Source organism: Salvelinus namaycush, chromosome 35 (assembly GCF_016432855.1).
Source record: "Salvelinus namaycush isolate Seneca chromosome 35, SaNama_1.0, whole genome shotgun sequence".
Lineage (NCBI taxonomy): Eukaryota > Metazoa > Chordata > Actinopteri > Salmoniformes > Salmonidae > Salvelinus > Salvelinus namaycush.
In genome coordinates, this window is record NC_052341.1 from 28,953,754 (window position 1) to 28,979,083 (window position 25,330).

The following is a 25,330-nucleotide window of genomic DNA, read 5'->3' on the forward strand; positions in this document are numbered from 1 at the left end:
CTTACAACCTCATGCTAATCACATTAGCCTACATTAGCTCAACCGTCCCGTGGAAGGGACACCAAACCCGAAGAAGTTTTAATATCCCCTTTCACCTTGTCTATCCTCAAACCACGCCCCAGCTCAGCAGGCAATCTACTCCAAACATTTATTTAGTAGGCCTATAACATACAGTTAAGAACATAACTACTGTTCCCTGAAAGAGGGAACGAGGTATAACATTCTATGGGGAGTCAGCAACCAATCACATTCTCCTGAAGAAAACTGAATTCATGGCCAACGGGCCAATGGATGTCAAACCTGCCCTCGGAAGCCCCGCCTTCCTGGCTATAATACCAGGGATCGCATGAATTTCCTCAATTTAGCACCGCTCTTCAGCGAGCCCAAATTCCCTGACGGCGCAGGGACAAAATATGTCATACCTTGTTCCCTCCTTCAGGGAACAGTAGTTATATCCATAACTGTACGTTCCCCTTCAGTCGGTCACTCTGTATAACATACTATGGGGACATACAATCACGCCCCAAGCCAGCTCAGAGGGTACCTAACTAGGAAGCTCGCGGTAGCCCAAGCACACAGGTTCCACCAGCTCCAAAAGGGGTTGGTGGGAACTGGAACTGCTGTCGTACACATCGATCCAGAGCATCACAAACATGCTCAATGGGTGACATGTCTGGTGAGTATGCAGGCCATGGAAGAACTGGAACATTTTCAGCTTCCAGGAATTGTGTACAGATCCTTGCAACATGGAGCTGTGCATTATCATGCTGAAACATGAGGTGATGGCGGCAGATGAATGGCATGACAATGGGCAGGATCTCATCACGGTATCTCTGTGCATTCACATTTCCATAGATAAAATGCAATTGTGTTCATTGTCCATAGCTTATGCCTGCCCATACCATAACCCCACCGCCACCATGGGGCACTCTATTCACAGCTTTGAGATCAGCAAACCACTCGCCCACACCGGCCATCTGCCCAGTACGTCGAGCACGCAGATGAGCTTCCCTGAGACGGTTTCTTACAGTTTGTGCAGTAATTCTTCGGTTATGCAAACCCACAGTTTTCATCAGCTGTCCGGGTGGCTGGTCTCAAACTATCCCGCAGGTGAAGAAGCCGGATGTGGAGGTCCTGGGCTGGTGTGGTTACACATGGTCTGCGGTTGTGAGGCCGGTTGGACGTACTGCCAAATTCTCTAAAACGATATTGGAGGTGGCTTATGGTAGAGAAGTTAACATTCAATTATCTGGCAACAGCTTTGGTGGACATTCCTGCAGTCAGCATGCCAATTGCACGCTCCCTCAAAACTTGAGACATCTGTGGCATTGTGTTGTGTGACAAAACTGCACATTTTAGAGTGGCCTTTTATTGTCCCCAGCACAAGATGCACCTGTGTAATGATCATGCTGTTTAATCTGCTTCTTGATATGCCACACCTATCAGGTGGATGGATTATCTTGGCAAAGGAGAAATGTTCACTAAACAAATTTGTGCACACAATTTGAGAGAAATTGGCTTTTTGTCCATAGGGAACATTTCTGGGATCTTTCATTTCAGCCAACACTTTACATGTTGCATTTATATTCAGTGTAATACACCACACTAACTCCTCAGATGCAAATCGGTATTGGACTGAAAGAGAAAGGCATAAGTCGTCGGACACCCCAGACAGAGCAAAGAAACAGGACATAAAAAAGCGAAGGCGGTGTCGCCAGAGACAAGTTAGTTTATAAATGTAAACCAATCCATACATTTTAAATACAGTACTGAGTTTTGAAAAGTTTAGACTTGTTCCACAGACTTTAGTGTTTTCTTTTTCAGCTTTGAGATTCCAGTGTTCAAGACAGTTAGATTTTTGGGCATAATAAGTTATTGTCTTCTGTAATTTCACAGGCTATGGCCAGTCTGCATTTTTAATAACCTCCCCTCCTGGCGTCCCCCTGAGTTTGAGGACTTGATCGCAGCAGCATTCCGGAGAAGAAGGGCCAAGCGGGCTTATGGGAATTAAAAGTGGCATCAGAATGAAAACCGGAGCAACCATCCAAGTCTATCGCTTCCCTACCCAAAACATCTGATGTGAAATAGACCACAGATAATTACCTGCACCTTAGAGACTATTTTCACTGACTCTCCACACCTGCTTCTCAAGAGACTTTTTGAGAAGCAAACACTTACCTACAGTGCCTTGCAAAAGTATTCATCCTCCTTGGAGTTTATCCTATTTTGTTGCATTACAACCTGTAATTTAAATGGATTTTTATTTGGATTTCATGTAATGGACATACACAAAGAGTCCAAATTGGTGAAGTGAAATGAAAAAAATCATTTAAAAAATGGTTTAATGGAAAAGTGCATATGTATTCACCCACTTTACTATGAAGCCCCTAAAAAAGATCTGGTGCAACCAATTACCTTCAGAGGTCACATAATTAGTTAAATAAAGTCAACCTGTGTGAAATCTAAGTGTCACATGATCTGTCACATGACCTCAGTATATATACACCTGTTCTGTAAGGCCCCAGAGTCTGCAACACCACTAAGCAAGGGGCACCACCAAGCAAGCAGCACCATGGAGACCAAGGAGCTCTCCAAACAGGTCAGGGACAAAGTTGTGGAGAAGTACAGATCAGGGTTGAGTTATTAAAAAATATGCGAAACGTTTAATATCCCACGGATCACCATTAAATCCATTATTAAAAAATGGAAAGAATATGGCACCACAACAAACCTGCTAAGAGAGGGCCACCCACAAAAACGCACGACCAGTAAAGGAGGGCATTAATCAGAGAGGCAACAAAGAGATCAAAGATAACCCTGAAGGAGCTACAAAGCTCCACAGTGGACATTGGAGTATCTGTCCATAGGACCACTTTAAGCCGTACACTCCACAGAGCTGGGCTTTACAGAAGAGTGTCCAGAAAAAAACATGATGGTGCTAAAATAAGAAAATAACAAACATGTTTGGTGTTCGCCAAAAGGCATGTGGGAGACTCCCCAAACATATGGAAGAAGGTACTCTGGTCAGATGAGACTAAAATTGAGCTTTTTGGCCATCAAGAAAAACGCCATGCCTGGCGCAAACTCAACACCTCTCATCACCCCGAGAACACCATCCCCACAGTGAAGCATGGTGGTGGCAGCATCAAGCTGTGGGGATGTTTTTCATCGGCAGGGACTGGGTAACTGTTCAGAATTGAAGGAATGATGGATGATGCTAAATACAGGGAAATTCTTGAGGGAAACCTGTTTCAGTCTTCCAGAGATTTGAGACTGGGATGGAGGTTCACCTTCCAGCAGGACAATGACCCTAAGCATACTGCTAAAGCAACACTCGAGTGGTCTAAGGGGAAACATTTACATTTCTTGGAATGGCCTAGTCAAGTCCCAGACCTCAAACCAATTGAGAATATGTGGTATGACTTAAAGATTGCTGTACACCAGCAGAACACATCCAACTTGAAGGAGCTGGAGCAGTTTTGCCTTGATGAATGGGAAAAAATCCCATTGGCTAGATGTGCCAAGCTTATAGAGACATACCCCAAGAGACTTGCAGCTGTAATTACTGCAAAAGGTGGCTCTACAAAGTATTGACCATGGAAGGGGGGGGGGTAAATAGTTATCCATGCTCAAGTTCAGTTTTTTTGTCTAATTTCTTGTTTGTCTCACAATAAAAAATACTTTGCATCTTCAAAGTGGTAGGTATGTTGTGTAAATCAAATATACAAATCCCCCAAAAATCTATTTTAATTACAGGTTGTAAGGCAACAAAATAGGAAAAATGCCAAGGGGGGAGAATACTTTCGCAAGTCACTGTAAATACAGAACACCCACGCCTACCTACAGTTGAAGTCGGAAGTTTACATACATTTAGGTTGGAGTCATTAAAACTCATTTTTCAACCACTCCACAAATGTATTGTTAACAAACTATAGTTTTGGCAAGTCAGTTAGGACATCTACTTTGTGCACGACACAAGCAATTTTTCCAACAACTGTTTACAGACAGATTATTTCACTTATAATTCACTGTATCACAATTCCAGTGGGTCAGAGTTTTACATACACTAAGTTGACTGTGCCTTAAACAGCTTGAAAAATTCCAGAAAATTATGTCATGGCTTTAGAAGCTTCTGATAGGCTAATTGACATAATTTGAGTCAATTGGAGGTGTACCTGTGGATGTAATTCAAGGCCTACCTTCAAACTCAGTGCCTCTTTGCTTGACATCATTGGAAAATCATAAGAAATCAGCCAAGACAAAAAAATAAAAAATTGTAGACCTCCACAAGTCTGGTTCATCATTGGGAGCAATTTCCAAATGCCTGACGGTACCACGTTCATCTTGTACAAACAATAGTATGCAAGTATAAACACCATGGTACCACGCAGTCGTCATACCGCTCAGGAAGGAGATGCGTTCTGTCTCCTAAAGATGAACATACTTTGGTGCGAAAAGTGCAAATCAATCCCGGATCAACAGCAAATGACCTTGTGAAGATGCTGGAAGAAAAGAAAATCCACAGTAAAACGAGGCCTATATCGACATAACCTGAAAGGCCGCTCAGCAAAGAAGAATCCACTGCTACAAAACCGCCATAAAAATCCAGACTACGGTTTGCAACTGCACATGGGGACAAAGATCGTACTTTTTGGAGAAATGTTCTCTGGAGTGATGAAACAAAAAAAGAACTGTTTGGCCATAATGACCATCGTAATGTTTGGAGGAAAAAGGGGGAGACTTGCAAGCCGAAGAACACCGTCCCAACCATGAAGCACGGGTGCTTTGCTGCATGAGGGACTGGTGCACTTCACAAAATAGATGGCATCATGAAGAAGGAAATTATGTGGATATATTGAAGCAACATCTCAAGACATCAGTCAGGAAGTTAAAGCTTGGGTCTTCAAAATGGACAATGACCCCAAGCATACTTCCAAAGTTGTGGCAAAATGGCTTAAGGACAACAAAGTCAAGGTATTGGAGTGGCCATCACAAAGCCCTGACCTCAATCCCAAAGATTTTTTGGGGGCAGAACTGAAAAAGCGTGTGCGAGCAAGGAGGCCTACAAACCTGACTCAGTTACACCAGCTCTGTCAGGAGAAATGGGCCAAAATTCACCCAACTTATTGAAGGAAGCTTGTGGAAGGCTTCCCAAAATGTTTGACCCAAGTTAAACAATTTAACGGCAATGCTACCAAATCCTAATTGACTGTATGTAAACTGCTGACCCTCTGGGAATGTGATGAAAGAAATAAAAGCTGAAATAAATCATTCTCTCTACTATTATTCTGACATTTCACATTCTTAAAATAAAGTGGTGATCCTAACTGTCCTAAAACAGGGGATTAAATGTCAGGAATTGTGAAAAACTGAGTCTAAATGTATTTGGCTGAGGTGTATGTTAACTTCCGACTTCAACTGTATATACAGAACATTACCCTCTTCTTTTTACGACTCCTTATTACTTATCGTTTAAAAAAATATATTGATATTGTGTCTGTTTTTATAAATGTTTATGGCATTGTTGAGGAGAGCTTGCAATTTTAAAAAATTGTTTTGTTCCTAACTTTTTTTTTTGGAAAGGGGATTGGAATATATTTTTTTACTTATGACTCATGTTGTACACAGCGGTCTAAGGCACAGCATGTCATGTCAGTTATTACAGTGCAATTGTATATATTTTTACAATTTAATCAAACTTATTTCATAACTTTTTTTATTGTACTTATGTCTTGGCTCATCTTGAATACTTTTTTTATCATGTTTTATTTAATTAGAGATGTTATGTTTTATCATTTGACTTTTGAACACTTCTATTTTTTTGGGGGGGGGGGTCTGTGACAATAAAGGAAGGCGAGAGGAGGGGGCTGTAACAATGGTGAGGTGGGAGCATAAGGATAACGAAATTGTCACGTTCTGACCTTAGTTCTTTTGTTATGTCTTTGTTTTAGTATGGTCAGGGCGTGAGTTGGGTGGGTTGTCTATGTTCGTTTTTCTATGTTGAGTTTTGCGTTTGGCCTGGTATGGTTCTCAATCAGAGGCAGGTGTCGTTAGTTGTCTCTGATTGAGAATCATACTTAGGTAGCCTTTTTCCACCTGTGTTTCGTGGGTGATTATTTTCTGTTCTGTGTTTTGTATTTTCACCGTTCAGGACTGTTTCGTTTCGTTCTGGTGTTTTGTTGTTTTTGTTTGAGTATTCGTTTTCATTAAAAGAGATAATAAGAACAGGGCTCCGGGCAGCCGAGCGGAAATGGAGGAGAACTCGCCTCCCTGCGGACCTGGCATCCTTTCACTCCCTCCTCTCTACATTTTCCTCTTCTGTCTCTGCTGCTAAAGCCACTTTCTACCACTCTAAATTCCAAGCATCTGCCTCTAACCCTAGGAAGCTCTTTGCCACCTTCTCCTCCCTCCTGAATCCTCCCCCCCCCCCCCCCCCCCTCCTCCCTCTCTGCGGATGACTTCGTCAACCATTTTGAAAAGAAGGTCGACGACATCCGATCCTCGTTTGCTAAGTCAAACGACACCGCTGGTTCTGCTCACACTGCCCTACCCTGTGCTTTGACCTCTTTCTCCCCTCTCTCCCCAGATGAAATCTCGCGTCTTGTGACGGCCGGCCGCCCAACAACCTGCCCGCTTGACCCTATCCCCTCCTCTCTTCTCCAGACCATTTCCGGAGACCTTCTCCCTTACCTCACCTCGCTCATCAACTCATCCTTGACCGCTGGCTACGTCCCTTCCGTCTTCAAGAGAGCGAGAGTTGCACCCCTTCTGAAAAAACCTACACTCGATCCCTCCGATGTCAACAACTACAGACCAGTATCCCTTCTTTCTTTTCTCTCCAAAACTCTTGAACGAGCCGTCCTTGGCCAGCTCTCCTGCTATCTCTCTCAGAATGACCTTCTTGATCCAAATCAGTCAGGTTTCAAGACTAGTCATTCAACTGAGACTGCTCTTCTCTGTGTCACGGAGGCGCTCCGCACTGCTAAAGCTAACTCTCTCTCCTCTGCTCTCATCCTTCTAGACCTATCGGCTGCCTTTGATACTGTGAACCATCAGATCCTCCTCTCCACCCTCTCCGAGTTGGGCATCTCCGGCGCGGCCCACGCTTGGATTGCGTCCTACCTGACAGGTCGCTCCTACCAGGTGGCGTGGCGAGAATCTGTCTCCGCACCACGTGCTCTCACCACTGGTGTCCCCCAGGGCTCTGTTCTAGGCCCTCTCCTATTCTCGCTATACACCAAGTCACTTGGCTCTGTCATATCCTCACATGGTCTCTCCTATCATTGCTATGCAGACGACACACAATTAATCTTCTCCTTTCCCCCTTCTGATAACCAGGTGGCGAATCGCATCTCTGCATGTCTGGCAGACATATCAGTGTGGATGACGGATCACCACCTCAAGCTGAACCTCGGCAAGACGGAGCTGCTCTTCCTCCCGGGGAAGGACTGCCCGTTCCATGATCTCGCCATCACGGTTGACAACTCCATTGTGTCCTCCTCCCAGAGCGCGAAGAACCTTGGCGTGATCCTGGACAACACCCTGTCGTTCTCAGCTAACATCAAGGCGGTGGCCCGTTCCTGTAGGTTCATGCTCTACAACATTCGCAGAGTACGACCCTGCCTCACACAGGAAGCGGCGCAGGTCCTAATCCAGGCACTTGTCATCTCCCGTCTGGATTACTGCAACTCGCTGTTGGCTGGGCTCCCTGCCTGTGCCATTAAACCCCTACAACTCATCCAGAACGCCGCAGCCCGTCTGGTGTTCAACCTTCCCAAGTTCTCTCACGTCACCCCGCTCCTCCGCTCTCTCCACTGGCTTCCAGTTGAAGCTCGCATCCGCTACAAGACCATGGTGCTTGCCTACGGAGCTGTGAGGGGAACGGCACCTCTGTACCTTCAGGCTCTGATCAGGCCCTACACCCAAACAAGGGCACTGCGTTCATCCACCTCTGGCCTGCTCGCCTCCCTACCTCTGAGGAAGTACAGTTCCCGCTCAGCCCAGTCAAAACTGTTCGCTGCACTGGCACCCCAATGGTGGAACAAACTCCCTCACGACGCCAGGTCAGCGGAGTCAATCACCACCTTCCGGAGACACCTGAAACCCCACCTCTTTAAGGAATACCTAGGATAGGATAAAGTAATCCTTCTAACCCCCCCCCCCCTTAAAAGATTTAGATGCACTATTGTAAAGTGGTTGTTCCACTGGATATCATAAGGTGAATGCACCAATTTGTAAGTCGCTCTGGATAAGAGCGTCTGCTAAATGACTTAAATGTAAATGTAAATAATGATTCCTTACCACGCTGCACCTTGGTCCTCCTCTCTTTCTCCCAACGACGAACGTTACAGAAATGGCATGTCTCAGGCTGAACACATTGGCAGTCAGGAGCTCTAGTTTCCACCTTAGTGTTGTTAACACTCCATGGTTCCCCTTATCCAACAGTCAGTGGAGAAACCTAAGTTCTTCCGACTGGCATGGAAGTCGCGAGAGTCTTCAGAGATGTAAGGATAATTAGGAGTCTGAAACTAGGGTATTTTGGTGCAGTGTATTAGTAAGGGTAGTTGTTATGTATTTTGTCTTTATATCTATTATTTAGAGACCCATTTGGGTTAGTGATCATTTATAGAGTAGCTCTTTATTTTCTCTCAGCATGCATTATGTCATCATTCTGAATGTCTAAAGAATCCATATGTTCTTCTGAAATATGAACACAGAAATACTAGATTAGATTTGCATTGTTCTGGTCTTGGTCTTGACTCGGTCTCGGTCTTGACTCGGCATCGGCCCCCTCGCTCCCCTCAGCCAATACTGAAAAACAAGTGTGGCATCCTAGTGGTCCAGAGACCCAGACTATGTCTATGGCAAAGACCTAGGCTGCGTCATAAAAATGGCATCCTATTCCCATTGGGCTCTGGTAAAATGTAGTGTACTATATCGGGAAAATACTGCTATTTGGGACGCACACCTAGACTCTGTATGGTGGCATATTTAAATAAATGGTTCGCGGTACCAAAACTGTTCAAACAGATCTTTCTGGAATTTTAATTCTTAATTTGCAACTGGCAGAGTGGCAACACCGGCAAATTAAGCAAGGGATGACAGTTTTGAATTTATAATTCATAAAATGAGAATTGTTTTTCCAGAACTGCAAATGCTTAAGTGGATGTGGGAGAATCAGACATATTGAAATGTAAACAGCCAAAGAGGAAACGCTCATTTGCCTTAATTAACCACTTGGCAATGCTTGTAATGCGTCGTATCAAACAATGAACACTCCTTTTTGTTAGAGCTCAGTGTGCAGTGACTGAACATTACAAGACACACACATTGCAAGGTGCTGCTGAACTTCAGTCACTGTGGGTGACTACTGAGCTGAAAGACGTCTAAAGGATGTTCCCTTAATCATCAACTCACTGTTTTTGTTGTTGTGGGTATATAGAGGGAGGGCAAAGATAGTAGTTAGGAGGAGAAAGAGAGAGAGAGAAAAGAAGCAAAGAGGGGGCCAGGCAGCGATAGAAAAAGCAGCATTAACATAAATACTCTTGTCTTTGCCTACCTCATTGACAAACACCCAGTGACTGTCCTTGGAAGCCAGGTTGGTCTCAACAGCCTGCAAAGAAAGAGAGAGAGGAAGAGAGAAAGAAAGAGGTTACCATACTGCAAGTGAGCAGCTAAGACCGTGGAGGGAACAGGCAGATTGAGGGCAGAAGACTTGGATGTATTGCCATTGTTTCTATCCAACAGAACCCATGTAAAATCCTCTACAGTCTTGTCATTATCCAATTATACAAGGAACAAACATAACACCCATGTGGCTTGGCAAACCATGGTGGACAGACAGCATTTGGGTCCATGCAAGGCTCACAGCTAAAGACCCTCCAAAAACCCATCCACTGGACTGGAGCTCAAATCTGTCAAGAACTGAGCTCAGAATGTTTACGGAGAAATGACTCGACTGTGAAAATAGTGTTGTTAAAATGTCCTTTGTTGTTCTCCCGTTTGTTGTTCTCCTGGTGGTACTGCCTTTCCCACAGTCCATTGTGTTGGCAGCCCGTTCCAGCAGAAAAGTGTACCTTCCAAACGACAAGCCTTTTGTACACCTTAGAACTGCAGCCTAGGTAGTGCCAAAATGTTTTATTAGGTAACATCCTAGCCTTTTGAAATACTATAATTGCTCCTACATTTTACATCGCATTGCTTGCTTGGTCCTATATGTCAGGTTACCGTGGACCACAATCTGAATGAGACATCTCTCACACCCACCAGCGGAGGATCCAGAGGTATGGAGGTGGGGAGGTTATGACATCTCCAGCCCATTGTAAATCTTAAGGCAGCAGATAAAATCCCTTTGTCCTCTCAGTGTGGAGGAATGGAATGTATGATGAGGCTACGGAGAACCTACCTCAGAACAGTAAATTGCAATAAATGGACTTTGGGACAATATGTTTCGTCAGCCAAAATGGTGGTAATGACAATAGATGGAATATGAAAATGAATGTCGTTTTTGTTATGTGATTAAAAGTTAAATGACGACGCTATAACGAAAACATTGTAACTTGAAGAATTTTCCTAATATGTACCTGATGTTTGCATACTGTACGTTGTGTGGAAAACTTCCAGATCAAAGAGAATGTTTTTGTAAAGATGAAATGTGAAGTTAGTTGTCTAAATTGGATCAGAGTAAAATCCAGACCAAGCCTCGTAACTAGTTACGCCCAGAGAACTTGCCATAACTTGCCACAAGGGTATAAAACATGTGAGTTAAGAATTTACATTCAGACTAGGTGACCACATTCTGCAGCCAAGGTCCTAGTTAGTCGCAACCCCAAAACGCAACACGAGGTTGAAGAAGACAAAGGAACCGTTTAACAATCTATGCTACGGATGAGTAGCTGTGTCTAAGAGGGTGAATTCAAGGAGGACCACCCGGTTACCACTCTCCAAGGAATCGTGAACACTGCTTTCATTCCAAGGAATCGTATGTCTACAATGCTTTCATCCCTGAGTTCGGTCAGCTACACGGCTACAAGTTCTAATCAATAGCCTAGACTGTGTGTTTGTGTATGTGTACCTTATATTATCATTGTAGCTTGTTAGTAAATACATAATCAACTAAATTGGTGTGGTACGGACTCATTTAGTGGGACTCGTGTTTGTGCAGATTCTCGGATTATGCGACGTTCAGGATGAGACTGTAGAGGAAATTAATGAATTAGCGACTGTTGTAAATCGATATTCTGATATTCTTTGAGTTAATTTGGGAAATGGAAACTCAATAAAAACAAACTTTCCCATGGTGCCCCAGGTTACTGAGTTAATGATTACCTGATTCATTTAATCACGTAATTATAAACAGTTAATCATTCGATGAACAGCAGTTGTCACATTAATCAATACAACGTCACGACATATGCCATATGTGGTAATCACAACAGAGACTTTCTTGTAGTACAATAAAAATTGTTATTTAAAATGCCATTTGCAGAAAGAAAGGCCTGCACATGGTTTAACCCTTACCCTCCCATACTGTATTCATGCTCACATATAAAACAGGTTGTACAGTGTCCATATTAGAAAAAGCTTTACATATTGCGTCATAGAGAACAAAGTAGATACATGTGCAGCATCTGCCAGCTGAGGGGCCCTATACAAAAGCTATGGATCACTCTGTGTGATCCTCCTGTCCTCAGGTTGGTTAGGCCTGCCAGATGTTCTCAAATGGCTCCTCATTTGCCTCCCTTACCATAAGATGGCTGTTACATATGTAAACACTTCCATGGGTTCATGTTGACCATAAATATGTCGTGTTCTCTCATAGAATGTCACGATGTAGGCCACACTGCATGAATAATTCTGTTGACTGCTCTAATATGGCTAGTTAGTTATAATCACATGGAGGTGGGATATGGCTAGTAGTCAATTAGTTAACATGGGTTTGTAATGCAATTATTAATCAATCATTGGTTGTACTGTCAAATGAGGCAACTTTGATTCATATCCTATGTGTTAAACCACAACATTGAACCAGACAGAGCTCAGTGGTTCCAGATCTCATACAGTAGACCTCATTGAGATACCCAAGTCCTTGCTAATCAAATCTCCATCATCGTTCGACCTTCAAGCATTTGATTACCTGCTCAGGTACCTGTCTAAACAGTATCGGATCTCATTCTCAATGGATCCAATTACTTACACACAGGACAGACCTCCATATAGGTCTATTATAGTGAATCAGTAGGTTTTATTCACAGTGTGACATTTCAGAGGAAAGCAAAAGGTGGAAAGCATGATGTACATAAGAGGCATATCAGGGACAACTGAGAGCATGTCACAGCCTCTAGATGTCCCCTGAACAGCCCAACCAGATCCTGCCACCATCTATTTAGTCCTATAAGTCATCACAAACTTTCCTCACCCTATAGCCTATAGTCTAGCTGCATATAATCGCACATGTCCCCAAAAGCAGATTATATTTACGTGTGGCCCGTCCCCTCTGTCCATTGTGTGATTTTGTTTGAGATGGTTTGCAGGGACGTGAGGTGGTTTGCGGGTACATGAGGAGTAATCTTTGAGGCTGCACTGTCCATCAGAGGTGCTGCTGATGACTCTAGGACTGCTTGGTCAGTTTGGTCCCTGACTGTGCCACTGGGTCATAACATTGACGGGAGAAGAGAATGGACACTACTGCGTTGTTGGGGATTATGGTGAGTGAAGTTAACATGAATGTGAAATCAAAAATTGGTGTGCAGTTAAATTCATTTGCGAGGAAATCACTGTGAAAATGCTCATGTCATTCAAATGCGGAGCAAAATGAATATCTAGAAAGCCCAATAACCAGAAGGTACAACACCTCATGAAGAGGCGTTCAAGTCAAAACCTTCCCCTCTCTGTCCAATCCAGGCCTGTGTCCCAAATGACACCCTGTCAACTATATAGTGCAGCATGTAGGGAAAAGGGTGCCATTTGGAATTTCCAGTATGGGGTTCTTGATCGTGGCACTGGGCAAAGTGGGTGTTGGCATGGCTGGTCACCACTTGGGCAGATAGCAGCTGATGGGTGGTGATGTTGAGTGTGGTTCAGAAGGCCTCCAGGGAGGTTGGCAGAGTGGATTGGACCCGGTTGATCTGGCCGCCTATAACGAGGCAGGGACTGAAGGGAGACCGCTGAGGGGGTACCTGGGTGGAGGCACTGGGGAGAAACCGCTATTAACACAGTGAGAAGGGTCTGATCTAGAATTCTATGGAAATGATGTGTGTTATTCTATGGGTCAGGCCAGGCTACTCTGTTCGGTTCAACCAGTCATTTCTCTACACAAATGAAACATGCATAGATAAATTATTTAAAGCAATATTGTGCACTTAACTTCGCTGCTATCTGCACCATGAGGAAATGACACAATCAATGTTATCAATTTGGTAATAAAACAAAGAAACATGTTGAACACATTCTAAAATCCACTTTTTGTTCACATCCTATTTGTCTCTTTTTTCAAGCTAAAGAAATCAATACATGCAAGGTTTTCTGGCCTCAAACTAAAACAGACAAGTCTACCTTAGTGAGAATATATATATTTCATAATGGTATCATTATTAGGTCAGTGGGGCTATCAAGACAGCATGCAAATGTTCCTTATGCAAACATGCGTGGGCGGTGGCAGTTGAAAGCTGGGGGGGAAATCCCATCAGGGAATATGCATCTCTAGAAATCTGTGAAAGTATGTTTGAACTCTGCTTCCAATCAATGTGTCTTGACTACTGCCTCACCAGGAATATAGAACAGCCTTCCTCCATTTCACAAAGAGACACATCCTGATTTGTATATAAATGACAAAAAGTAATTAAGACACTGCTTTGAGGAGGATGTATTTCAGGGAGAATCTGGTTGCTTAACATATAGGCTACATGTGAAGAATTCACACCAATTTACTGAAAAACTAGCATTCTTTGATGTTTCAAATGTCGGATCTTAATTTGATCCCTTTTGTTGCAGGAGGAAAATAATTCAGGAGCAGGAGGATTTAAAAATCTGAATAAATATTTAGAGTCGCCACAGGGGGCAGCTGGAAGCGCTGTTTGTATACAATGCACACCGTACCTACATTGTACCTAATGTAGGCTACGTGCAGGCTACAGCGTGTCTCGAGTGAATTCTTATGTGGATTATGTTAAATTGACATATAGTACTGTGAAAAAGTTTTAGGCAGGTGTGAAAAAATGCTGTAAAGTAAGAATGCTTTCGAAAATAGACATGTTAATAGACTATATTTATCAATTAACTAAATGCAAAGTGAGTGAACAGAAGAACAATCTAAATCAAATCCATATTTGGTGTGGCCACCTTTTGGCTTCAAAACAGCATCAATTCTTGTAGGTACACTTGCGCAAAATCCCACAAAGAGATCAGGTGTATGATTTAACAATTATATCAAACAGGTGCTAATGATCATCAATTCAATATGTAGGTTGAAACACAATCATTAACTGAAACAGAAACAGCTGTGTAGGAGGAATAAAACTGGGTGAGGAACAGCCAAACTCCGCTAACAAGGTGAGGTTGCTGAAGACAGTTTACTGTTAAAAGTCATACACCATGGCAAGACTGAGCACAGCAACAAGACGCAAGGTAGTTATACTGCATCAGTAAGGTTTTTGAAGGCAGACAGGGGTTTCCAGATGTGCTGTCCAAGCTGTTTTGAAAGAAACGGGCAACGTTGAGGACCGTAGACGCAGTGGTCGGCCAAGGAAACTTACTGCAGCAGATGAAAGACACATCATGCTTACTTCCCTTCGCAATCGGAAGATGTCCAGCAGTGCCACCTGCTCAGAATTGGCAGAAAACAGTGGGACCCTGGTACACCCATCTCCTGCCTGGAGAAGTCTCGTCAGAAGTGGCCTTCGTGGAAGACTTGCGGTCAAAAAGCCATACCTCCGACGTGGAAACAATGCCAAGCGACTCAACTATGCATGAAAACACAGGAACTGGGGTGCAGAAACATGGCAGCAGGTACTCTGGACTGATGAGCCAAAATTTGAAATATTTGGCTGTAGCAGAAGGCAGTTTGTTCGCCGAAGGGCTGGAGAGCGGTACACAAATGAGTGTCTGCAGGCAACAGTGAAGCATGGTGGAGGTTCCTTGCAAGTATGGGGCTGCATTTCTGCAAATGGAGTTGGGGATTTGGTCAGAATGAATGGTCTCCTCAATGCTGAGAAGTACAGGCAGATACTATCCATCATGCAATACCATCAGGGAGGCATCTGATTGGCCCCAAATGTATTCTGCAGCATGACAACAACCCAAACATACAGAGAAGGTCATTAAGAAATATCTTCAGCGTAAAGAAGAAGGAGTCCTGGAAGTGATGGTATGGCCCCCACAGAGCCCTGATCTCAACATCACCGAGTCTGTCTGGGATTACATGAAGAGAGAGAAGCACCTGAGGCTGCCTACATCCACAGAATATCTGTGGTTAGTTCTCCAAGATGTTTGGGCCAACCTTCCTGCAGAGTTCCTTCAAAAACTGTGTGCAAGTGTACCTAGAAGAATTGATGCTGTTTTGAAGGCAAAGGGTGGTCACACCAAATATTGATTTGATGTAGATTTTTCTTCTGTTCACTCACTTTGCATTTTGTTAATTGATAAATATAGTCTATTGACATGTCTATTTTTGAAAGCATTTTTACTTTACACCACTTTTTCACACCTGCCTAAAACTTTTGCACGGTACTGTATTTGTAGGGGTAGAAATAATTATTTTGGTTGCCTCAATGGAGTGCGTTCTTGCGGTTAAAGCCACTGAACCCAAAACACATATGCCAGAGTCAGCCCACTGCCCTTTGACCCATGGATGAACGTCTATTTTCTACATATTAATTATCTGTGGTTACAGGGTTAAAACAGAAACAACTCAAAGGTTAACCGTTTAGGCATTCATTCGGAGTGGTTAAGGCTATGGATTGGGGAAGGCTTAAAACAAAATTATTAAAACAATGCGCCTATGTATCATCAGTATTCATAGTATTCTTAGTGCTTGCAAGAGCATTGTGATCTGCCGTAACGCAGTGGTCTAAGCAACGCGCTCCGGCTCCAAGCCTCATGAGTGCTGGGCGATATAGTGACCAGCCTGAGCCACAAGTTAATTGCATTTGCATTCATTTAAATGTTTTCAATCAGTAAAAATTAGTAGTCTGATAATGTACACATCAAAGAAAAGTGTCTCGGCTCAACAAAATCGTCTTTGGATAGCCTGAAATTAATAAACATCTTGACAGCTTTACGATATGAAAAAATAAAGCCACACGATACAAGCTTTCAGTCCACACCAAAGACGATAACTACACTGAATAAAAATATAAGCGCACCATGCAACAATGTCAAACATTTTACTGAGGTACATTACATATAAGGAAATCAGTCAATTTAAATAAATTCATTAGGCCGTAATCTACGGATTTCACATGACTGGGAATACAAATATGCATCTGGTTGGTCACAAATCACTTTAAAAAAGGTAGGGGAGTGGATCAGAAAACCAGTCATCTCCTTCACATAGAGCTGATCAGGCTGTTGATTGTGGCCTGTGCAATTTTGTCCCACTCCTCTTCAATGGCTGTGAGTAGTTGTTGGATATTGGCGGGAACTGGAACACGCTGTCATACAAGTCAATCGAGAGCATCCCAAACATGCTCAATGGGTGACATGTCTGGGCAATTTTCAGCTTCCAGGAATTGTGTACAGATCCTTGCGACATGGGGCCGTGCATTATCATGCTGAAACATGAGCTGATGGCAGAGGATGAATGGCACGACAACGGCCAACAGGACCTCGTCACAGTATTTCTATGCATTCAAATTGCCATCGATGAAACGCAATTGTGTTTGTTGTCTGTAGCTTATGCCTACCGCCCACCATGGGGTACTCTGTTGACAACATTGACATCAGCAAACCGCTCGTCCACACAACGCCATACACGATGTCTGCCATCTGCCCGGTACAGATGAAACAGAGATTCATCCGTGAAAAGCACACTTCTCCAGCGTGCCAATGGCCATTGAAGGTGAGAATTTTGTGCAGAAATTATTCGATTGAGCAAACCCACCGTTTCATGGTGGGTTCATGGTCTCAGACCATCCCGCAAGTGAAGAAGCCAGATGTGGAGGTTGGCTTGCGTGGTTACACATGGTCTGCGGTTGTGAAGCCGGTTGGACGTACTGCCAAATTTTCGAAAACGATGTTGGAGGTGGCTTATAGTGGAAAAATGAACATTTAATTATCTGGCAACAGCTCTGGTGGACATTCCTGCAGTCAGCATGCCAATTGCATGCTCACCCAAAACTTGAGACATCTGTGGGATTGTATCGTGTGACATTTCAGCGTAAAGAAGAAGGAGTCCTGGAAGTGATGGTATGGCCCCCACAGAGCCCTGATCTCAACATCACCGAGTCTGTCTGGGATTACTGTGTGGCCTTTTATTGTCCCCAGCACAAGGTGCACCTGTATAATGATCATGCTGTTTAATCGGCTTCTTGATATGCCACACCTGTTAGGTGGATGGATTATCTTGGCAAAGGAGAAATGCTCACTAACAGGGATGTAAACAAATTTGTACACAATTTGAGAGAAATAAACTTTTTGTGCATATGGAACATTTCTGGGATCTTTAATTTCAGCTCATGAAACATGGGACCAAAACTTTACATGTTGCATTTATATAATATATATTCATAGCCTAACTATAAAATGTTGTTGAGCATCCACACTGGAGGACAGTTTATAGTTCTACAGTAGGCCTACATCTGTCAATCAATTGATGGCCCAAATCAGCTCATCAACTCAGCCAGGGAAACACAAACAGTAGGCTAGCCTATTTTTGGCTTTCATACCTTTTATTATGTGACTATATATAGCCTACAGAATTTAGCCTATTGGAATATAATCAAATAACAAGGGGCCTATTGCAACCATCGATGTCACTAGATTATTGCCAGCTGACGTCTCGTTAAACCATCAGTATGCACTAAATTCCCCCACACAGCTGATCTCAATTGCAACAACTTTTGAAGAAAAAAATGACGTCGGTGTTATAATGTTAAGTCTTGCTTGCATCCAAAGTCTTTCAAGATATGTTTGCCCTCCGGTTTGGTATTTACAAATCGGAACAACATAGTACTTTTTGAACAGACTAGGGGCGATTTATCTATTTGACAAGCATTCCGTAGAATATTAAAAAAGTACTTTCTAGAATTTTGTCCTTAGTATACGCTTGACACTTGTATGTCTATCTATCTTGTGTTATTAAGCTATATAAAACAACGGTTGTTTCTGTGTATTGCTGCATTTCAGATACATTTTTGTACATTTGAATGTTGCAGTAATAGGACTTAAGCCTAGCGTATGAGCGAGCGAGCGTGACAATTATTTCAATAGCGAGCCCTGATCCCAATGACTCGACCTCCGACCCATGACGAGAAAGAGAACTGCTCATTTTCAGGGACTCACGAGGCTCATTTGAATTTCCTGATGCGCCAAGAGTGATCGAGTTAAGATCTGATATCTGTATATGATTGAGCTATCCATGTTGCTGTTTAATGAACATGTGCCATAGCATGCTTCCTATTAAAGTCGAAGAAAAAAGAAATACATCTCCACCCATGCACAGCTTTCCATATATTTCCTAATTAAGCATGCATATGCAAACCACACAACTCCCTTAGAAAGGAAACCAAAGAAAGGAAGGACGAAGATGTGGTTTGCATCAAGATTAATTAACGCATGAGTTTAGGTCATTAGGTGTGCAATATTGAACATTTGTTCTAAACTCAGTTCCTTACATGTGACCGATTGGTGTTTGAATTCTGGTCTCCTGCGCGCCACACAACTGTGTTAGCCCACTGAACAAAAGCTTAGGCTCTGGCTCGGGAGCAAATAAGTCTTCAGAAGGCTATTACATGATCATGTCATTGTATGCAGATCCAGAGAGAGTGGCACTGAGAAAACCAAAACAATAGCATCACTCCTTCTCTTGTCACATGCAATTTTCTCACTCGGAGGTTTACAGTTTTTGCTCAGAGGTGGTTTAAAAATATCATAAACAAAACCCACTAATAGCATAATGAACTCAGAAGAATTGAGGCATAGAGAAATACCACATTTCAGACCAACCCGATTCCAAATGGATTTTGCTTGCTGCGTCCTTGCCGAAAGCTGACGAGGGCCCTGCGAAACCCTCAGCGGGACCTTGTAATATATATTGTGTAACTATGGCAACAGTCTTCACAGCTGCATCCAAGCTGTATTTTGCAAGTTTTAATGATGTTTCTTTGTGGTTTTTATTGGAATAATTTCCACCAAAATCTAACTAAACTACACGGGAAATGGACAGAATAGAAAATGAGGGACGTTTCAGGTGCAGACATTAAGGGACTGTTTCCCAGAAACAGATTAAGCCTAGTCCTGTATTAAAAAACTGTCTCAATGGAGAATCTATATTGACAATGCTTTTTAGTTCTGTTTAGTGTCTGGGAAACTGGCCCGAACTGTATGCCGAGTTTGGTTTCCTGTTCTGCATTAGAATGAGCCACTACTCTTTAAGCCACACGTTCATAAAGGAGCTGGACATTACCCTCAAACGTTCAAGTGAACATCTTTTAAATGGTGTATCTATATTTCACATTTGTGGACATTTGACATGTCCAATGTCTGACAATATGATGATTTGATTGTTCCATTGTCTGTACATTTCCTCGTCCTGTTTGCTCAGATACCTTCATTGAATTTACACACATACACATACACACAGCTGATATTAGTCTCTCATTGGAGCAACATGTCCATCTGCCACAACAGCAAGTTGATGAATAGCCATCCTAAGAATACGATAGGGAGACAAGAGCTGCCGGTTCTATCTGTGCATAACCATGGTGCAATACAGAGTGCATGAAATGGCTTGTAAATAGCTACATACTAGAACCCTTTCTACTTCTATTTTGTTAAGTGGCACAAGAGAAAAGGCAAAAAATGCAACAAAAACCACTTGACATGTTGAACACAACTAGTGGAGAAGCCAATCATGGCATCTGGGATATGAGACCGGAACAAGAGTCATAGTTCTGAAGCCCCCTGCAGCCAGCCAGTGCTGATAACTCAAAGCTTGGCAGACTACGGTGCAGTGATATGTCACTCATTTCCCTTTTCCACTATCAATATGGATGGGCATCGAGGAGGACAGTGATTGCAGTATCTGGAAAAAATAGTGGTCCCGTTCTTGTTCTTGATGACAAGGGCTTTTGAGCAGTGACTTCAATCTCGCCATCTACCACGAGAGGGAAACTGAAGGGTTGTCAAACGGTGAGGAATTGATGATTTCATCTCTTGATTTCCCTACTCTCCGCCAGCTCATCTTTAGTTGACACGTTTCTCTGTTCATGAAGATAACTCAACACAATCTGTGGGCTATATTCTCAACTGTCAGGCATAAATAATGATTTTGACCTTCAGTTCAAATGTCGAGGCAACGGTAAGAAAGCACATAGAGAGTTGATATGCAGATTAGTAAGTTCTTCTGTTTGCAGGTCATCATATGTGGGTCGAATGGTTCAAGTCAATAAAGCCCACAGTATTTAAGAAGCCAACATATGGCTTCTTAAATACCTTAAATGCCAACATATGGCTTCTTAAACAATGTACAAAACCTTAGGAACACATGCTCTTTCCATGACATAGACTGACCAGGTGAATCCAGGTGAAATCTATGATCCCTTATCGATGTCACTTGTTAAATCCACTTCAGTCAGTGGAGATGAAGGGGAGAACGGTTAAAGAAGGATTTTTAAGCATCAGGACAACTGAGACATTGATTGTGTATGTGTGCCAGTCAGAGGGTGAATGGGCAAGACAAAAGATTGGTGTGCCTTTGAATGGGATGTGGTTGTAGGTGCCAGTAGAACTGGTTTGAGTATGTCAAGAACTGCAATGCTGCTGGGTTTTTCACGCTCAACAGTTTCCCGTGTGTATCAACAATGGTCCACCACCTAAAGGACATTCAGCCAACTTAGCACAACTGTGGGAAGCATTGTTGTCAGTATGGGCCAGAATCCCTGTGGAATGCTTTCGACACCTTGTAGAGTACATGCCCTGATGAATTGAGGCTGTTCTGAGGGCAAAAGGGGGTGCAACTCAATATTAGGAAGGTGTTCCTAATGTTTTGTACACTAAGTGTACGTATTTTAACATGGTCAACTAAAATCAGGGAATGTGTCTCTGTACCGTGAAAGCAACAGGTAGACCACTGATAGGTAGGCCAGATGCGTCCATTTCTCAGAATAAGACATGAGCGTGCAATGTGCACAGGCAGTATAGTTTTTGCAACACAAACTTTCGCAAAAACACTGGCCTGTCAGGTTTGATTGAAACAGACCTTGACTTTATTCTGTACATTGAGAGAGTATGCATGTAAAGCTCATAAATGTGTGTGTTAAAGCAGTCTTCTAGAACAAGGATGGGCAACTTCTATGGGGGTGAGGCCTCAAAAATCTGAACTCATCGTGAGGGGCCGCAGTTGCTCCCGGGTCTGCATGCCAACATCCGTTCTATCTTTCTCTCGCTTACACGTAAACAGACAAGCATGTTTGCGCTGCACATGCATGCACATGCACAAAAGCACAAACAGTCGACATATCATACAGTGTGTGCTTAATTGAGCTTGCGTTGCAGCAATTATATCGGATACTTCAGACGCCAATGTCTTAAGATGGAGGTTCTGTCCACTGTCGTGAGAGAAGTTCTGTCGACGCTGTCAACTTCACTAAGTTGATTTAGCCTGTGTGTTATTTCAATGTGAGTGGAATGTACATGTATTGAAATGTAAAGTAGATTATTAATTGGGCACATAGCGTCTGCCTACTTTTTTTGAGTGATGCTGAACTTACAATCACATACAGTATACTTGAAACAACTATATTCCACCCACTCAATCTGTCTCCCGTGAGTCGCACATCAAAGACATGCAGAGATATTTCAATTTTAAATTAATATGCAGTCCAAATGACTGCCTCTGCGCTCTAGTGTTAACAAGCCTTATGAACAGAATCCTAATTTGTCATATACATTAAAAAAAGAGCATTGGGGTCATGTAAATAGTTATCTACCAATATCTACCTGGACTATCTGCATTGACCCAACTCTTTTGACTCGTCACATACACTGCTGCTACTGTTTATCTATCCTGTGTATATAGCCAAGTTATTGTTACTCATTGTGTTTTTTCTCTCGCTGCATTGTTGGGAAGGGCCCGTGAGTAAACACACGAAGAATGTGACAAATAACATTTGATTGGATTTAAAGATGAGTTCACTGTCCATTTCAGATTGAGCAGTGACTGCATCCCCGTAAGAACCTACACCCACACAATTTCCTCTTGACTCAAGCGTCATCTCAAAAGTCAGAAGGGGAGACGGCATGCTTCTCTCTCTCCGCCTAAACAAGTCATGACAGCAAAGTCAAATAAACACCTACTGATCTCCCGTCCTTTCTTAAGTCACATACAAAAACGTAAAATGTCTGTTCCTTTCCTTCGTTTTTTTGTTGTTGACACATTTCTCTTTCTATTTGTTCTCTTTTTTCCTTCATTAATCCTACACCTACACTTAAAATAGATTTGCTCTTATGCTGTCGTTACAAATAGCTCGGTGCTCAATCTAACCATGCCCAATGCTAAGTTTAGAACTAGAAAAGGAGAGGAATGGTGGAAAACATGAAGGACGGACATATACAACACCCGTTCTGCCAGTCACATTCTGTTAAAGGTCCTCAAAGCACACACATCCTTGTGTCGCTCCTCTTTTGAGTTCGCTGCAGCTAGCGACTGGAAAGAGCTGCAAAAAACACTTAAACTGGACAGTTTTAGCTTCATCTCTACATTCAAAGACTCAATCATGGACCCTCTTACTGAGAGTTGTAGCTGCTTCGCGTGATGTATTGTTGTCTCTACCTTCTTGACCTTTGTGCTGTTGTCTGTGTCCAAAAAATGTCTGTACCATGTTTGTGCCGCTACCATGTTGTGTTGCTGCCATGTTGGGTTGCTACCGTGTTGTTGTCATGTGTTGCTGCCATGCTATGTTGTTGCCTAAGGTCTCTCTTTATGTAGTGTAGTGGTGTCTCTCTTGTCGGGATGTGTGTTTTGTCCTACATTTTTAATCCCAGCCCCCGTCCCCACAGGAGGCCTTTTGCCTCTTGGTAGGCAGTCATTGTAAATAATAATTTGTTTTTAATTGACTTGCCTAGCTAAATATAATACAAATAAAATGAAAAACATATTCAATGCAGTCACCATCACAGGTTAAAATTCGTTTGAGATTGTATAAATTGCATCTTCCTAGGCCTTAGCAAGCCTCCATCCACACAGTATAATCTCAATGTATTTTTCACCTCTATCTTTCAGCCTGTTTTTTCCAATTACCAAGGTGGATGTTTTTATATGTTTCCTAAAAGAACGTTTTTCCCCCTTGTGGGTGTATTGATGGTAGTTGAAACCTGGACATGGGTTTTAAGACTCATATTTCTAGAGCACGATGTCTTGTTAGGAGTATTTTAAAGCAGTTAGGAGCATTTTAAAGCATCTCTGTTGTATGTTAGTGTGTTAGTCTATATATGCACGTGTATGTGTGTGCGTGCATTTCTTATCTCCTATACTTGGAACAAACCCGCGAACCAGCTCTTCAAAGGTTTGACATTATCCTAATGCAGGAGAGATATGCTCTGCACTTAAACCGATTTGCAGAGGAGAAGATTTGGAACAAGAGAAATTGAACAGATGGAACAACACAGTAGTTTTGTCTCTAGTCTCCACCTAATAAACCTGGATAAAGCTCATTGGATACAGTGAAAAAAACAAAAAATGAATATTTTAGAGATAAATATGGTCATCACTGCCTGTGGATCAAAGAAGACAATACACATAATAACATTTTAAAAAGGTTATACTAACAGATAAACAACTATTACAAAGCTACTAGGCTGATAACAAGGCTGTACATTAAACACCATTGTCACCACTAATACAATCTTGGTGCGGCAGGGCTGCTGAATGGCTAGACTTTAATGAAAGGGTTGGACTGAGAGGATGACAAACATGACAAAGCATCTAATGGGGCTTTGAAATAGATCATGACTACTTCATTGTCTGACTGTTGAAAATGAGGCCTTTTTGTACTGATTATAGACTCTGGGCATTTTGTCCATGGTGAATCACAGAGTGGGGAACAGATTTGAGCTATAATCTATTTAAGATAATGTGTTATAGAGAAGATAATTCCATCGAAACAAACAACATCATACTTTGACCCGGCTAATATTTAATAGGTAAGATTGCAAACCTATGGTAATAACATTGGCCACAGTCCAATTTATTACTATAATTATCCATACCCTACTACATTACTGCAGCCCAATCTTTCTGTGCTGTAAAGCCTACTAGTGGACTGCAGTCTATTTGTTTTTCCTCTACTGAATCCAGCCTGTATCTGCTGCCTGTTTGCCTGCTCACCACATGGCCCAGGCATCCAGACTGACAGCTATTGCATGATGCCTTCATAATTCTGTGGCTGCCTGTGTTTCCAGTGGGACATCACAGCTGCGGCACACTGTCGTTCCCAGAGAGAGAGAGCACCTCATCTCCGCTGAGGGAGAGAAAACTTCCCAGCAACCTCACAATAAGCACTCCCATTCTTATCCACCCCATCCCCCTCCATCATTCTCTCTTTCCCTCTCTTCCCCCCGTTCCCTCATCATGTCCCAAACAGTCCACAATGAGCCGGGTGACTATGACAGACTCCAGACTCGCGACTCAGAGTTCTGGTTGAGGGGATAAAGGGGACAATGTAAGAGCACAATATGACAGTAGTGACAGCTGCCTCAGACAATAAGGTGTCTATGCTATAGTCTTACACTTTCCTCCATCCTGTATGAGCCCAGCCAGCTGGTGAGGAGGCACAGCAGCTCTTGTTATAGAGTCTGTCTGTCTGCTCAGATTCTTATTTAGATATCAGATCTGGGCGTTTTGCGTCTGTGTGTGGCTGGGCTGAAAACTTCATCAAGCTTTGGATCGGCCAAGATAATGGCTTCGACTGGTGATTGGGGTTTCTTGTTGAAATCTTTTAAGCTATTTCTCTGAATGTGTTGATGTGTTATTTATTTATTTCGGGGGCGTAAAGGGATAGTTCACGCCAACGTACTAAATTATTTGGAGGCAGTGGCCAGGTAAACAAAACCAAAGCATTGATTGATGTCTTAACTGTCCATAGATTGCTTACAGAGTAAGGAAACCAATAAGTCA

The 25,330-nt window shown here is 42.7% G+C and overlaps 1 protein-coding gene across 1 annotated transcript in view; it reads right to left on the reverse strand.

Moving 5' to 3' along the window:
- LOC120029776 (glutamate receptor ionotropic, delta-1-like) overlaps positions 1–25,330 on the reverse strand; it is a 453,526-nt gene that overhangs the window by 81,308 nt on the left and 346,888 nt on the right. The window contains exon 5 of the mRNA XM_038975046.1: positions 9,560–9,613. Coding sequence (XP_038830974.1) covers positions 9,560–9,613 — 54 coding nt within the window. The remainder of the gene's footprint in view (positions 1–9,559; positions 9,614–25,330) is intronic.